Raw genomic sequence first — 1,536 nt, forward strand, 5'->3', positions numbered from 1 at the left:
GGTATATTTTAATAATTGTTCATCCTACAGCATTAAATGCGAAAGTTCACTTTGAATGAAATTGCACCAAATTATAAATAAAAGAATTATAAAAGTTTTTTTTTTTAATTAATAATTTTTTCTTTACTGCATAAAAATAATTAGGATATTGACACGAAATATGCTTCTGAATAAATAATTCACAAGAAATATACATACACCTGTAGCTATTATTTAATAACTGAGAAAAAAAAGAGGCTTCTTAACATGAATAAATAACATCTAATAATATTAAATATTTATTCATACCACGTATGCACACGGGCATATACTCTCTCTCTCTCACACACACACACACACACACACATATATTATATACATGTATATATAGATTCATACAGACACATACATATAGAGGTATCACACATAAAAAAAAAATCAAGGGTACAGTACTTACAATTTATAATTCTGCTTACACAAGAGTTCTTCAAAATTTGCTCAAAGTCCGCACCAAACAATATCCGGATCCGCCATCCTGAGAGAAGCCTGTAGTCAGAGCTGAGCAGTAACTGCCGCTTTTACGTATTGCCATTCACCTTTTTTTTTCTAACCTATTCCACAAGCGTGCCAACAACACTTACCAGCGCTATAATATTTAGTCAGCTCCCTTGTCATTGTTTAACTATTTTCTAAATACCAATCTTTCTCCTTATTCAACATGGCAGACAGTAGTCTTGATGATTTTTTCGCTAAGAAGGACAGAAATAAAAAGAAATCTAAGCAAAAAACAGCACCTTCTGAATTTATAGCCCAACCAGAAACAGTGACCCGGAAAACGAAAAAAAAGCCAGAAAAAGAAAAGCAAACTACCAGTAATGTGGTCAGAACACAACCTTCAGAAGTATGTATAAATATGGCTCCTACAATTTGAATTTCTTTTCTTTCTTCTTTTTTTGTTTATTCTGAAAGGCAGCTGTCGAACTCGATTATGAACCGGTCTTTTATAGATATCGTGTATGTGTGTGCATCTATGTATGTGTGGTTAACATATGGCTGCTTGGCTGGCTATTCAACTTCTAATTTTCAATATATCTTTTAATTTCATTCTTCGCCATAAATTTTACTTACACACATATATATGTATCAAATACCCACACATGCATATAAATATATATGTATGTATCTGTTCATATCGTATACGTTCACTTATTCATAAAGCCCTAGACATACATACCACCATACGCTTAATTCCCAATAACGTCAAACCACGAGGTTAGCTTAAAAGACTCAATTCTACGCTGTTTGGTGTATATCCACCCACTGCAATCTTTCTAGACTTCAGTTGTACAATTTTAAAATAAACTTAATTTATTTCCCCCGCTAAAATATTTAGACATTATTCTATACATTATTTAACAGAATTCCGGAAACGTTAAAAACTTAATTGCTTGATCACGTGTATAGCAATCTGTGTACGTCACTAAAATTTTGATCAATCTTCACCACGATCCTTTATTTTGTTTTAATTCACTATTTTGTTTCGTGGTTCAATTTACA

The 1,536-nt window shown here is 32.0% G+C and overlaps 1 protein-coding gene and 1 long non-coding RNA gene across 2 annotated transcripts in view; one reads left to right on the forward strand and one right to left on the reverse strand.

The window, feature by feature from the left end:
- LOC106881812 (uncharacterized) overlaps positions 1 to 576 on the reverse strand; it is a 4,604-nt gene extending 4,028 nt beyond the window's left edge. Inside the window, exon 1 of the long non-coding RNA XR_001410903.2 lies at positions 437 to 576. This is a non-coding gene — a long non-coding RNA (uncharacterized LOC106881812). The remainder of the gene's footprint in view (positions 1 to 436) is intronic.
- The window catches only part of LOC106881803 (protein CDV3 homolog), an 18,784-nt gene continuing 17,747 nt past the window's right edge, over positions 500 to 1,536 (forward strand). The window contains exon 1 of the mRNA XM_014932320.2: positions 500 to 880. Within this exon, the coding sequence (XP_014787806.1) occupies positions 698 to 880 (183 nt within the window). The 5' untranslated portion in view covers positions 500 to 697. The remainder of the gene's footprint in view (positions 881 to 1,536) is intronic.

Source organism: Octopus bimaculoides, chromosome 4 (genome assembly GCF_001194135.2).
Source record: "Octopus bimaculoides isolate UCB-OBI-ISO-001 chromosome 4, ASM119413v2, whole genome shotgun sequence".
NCBI lineage: Eukaryota > Metazoa > Mollusca > Cephalopoda > Octopoda > Octopodidae > Octopus > Octopus bimaculoides.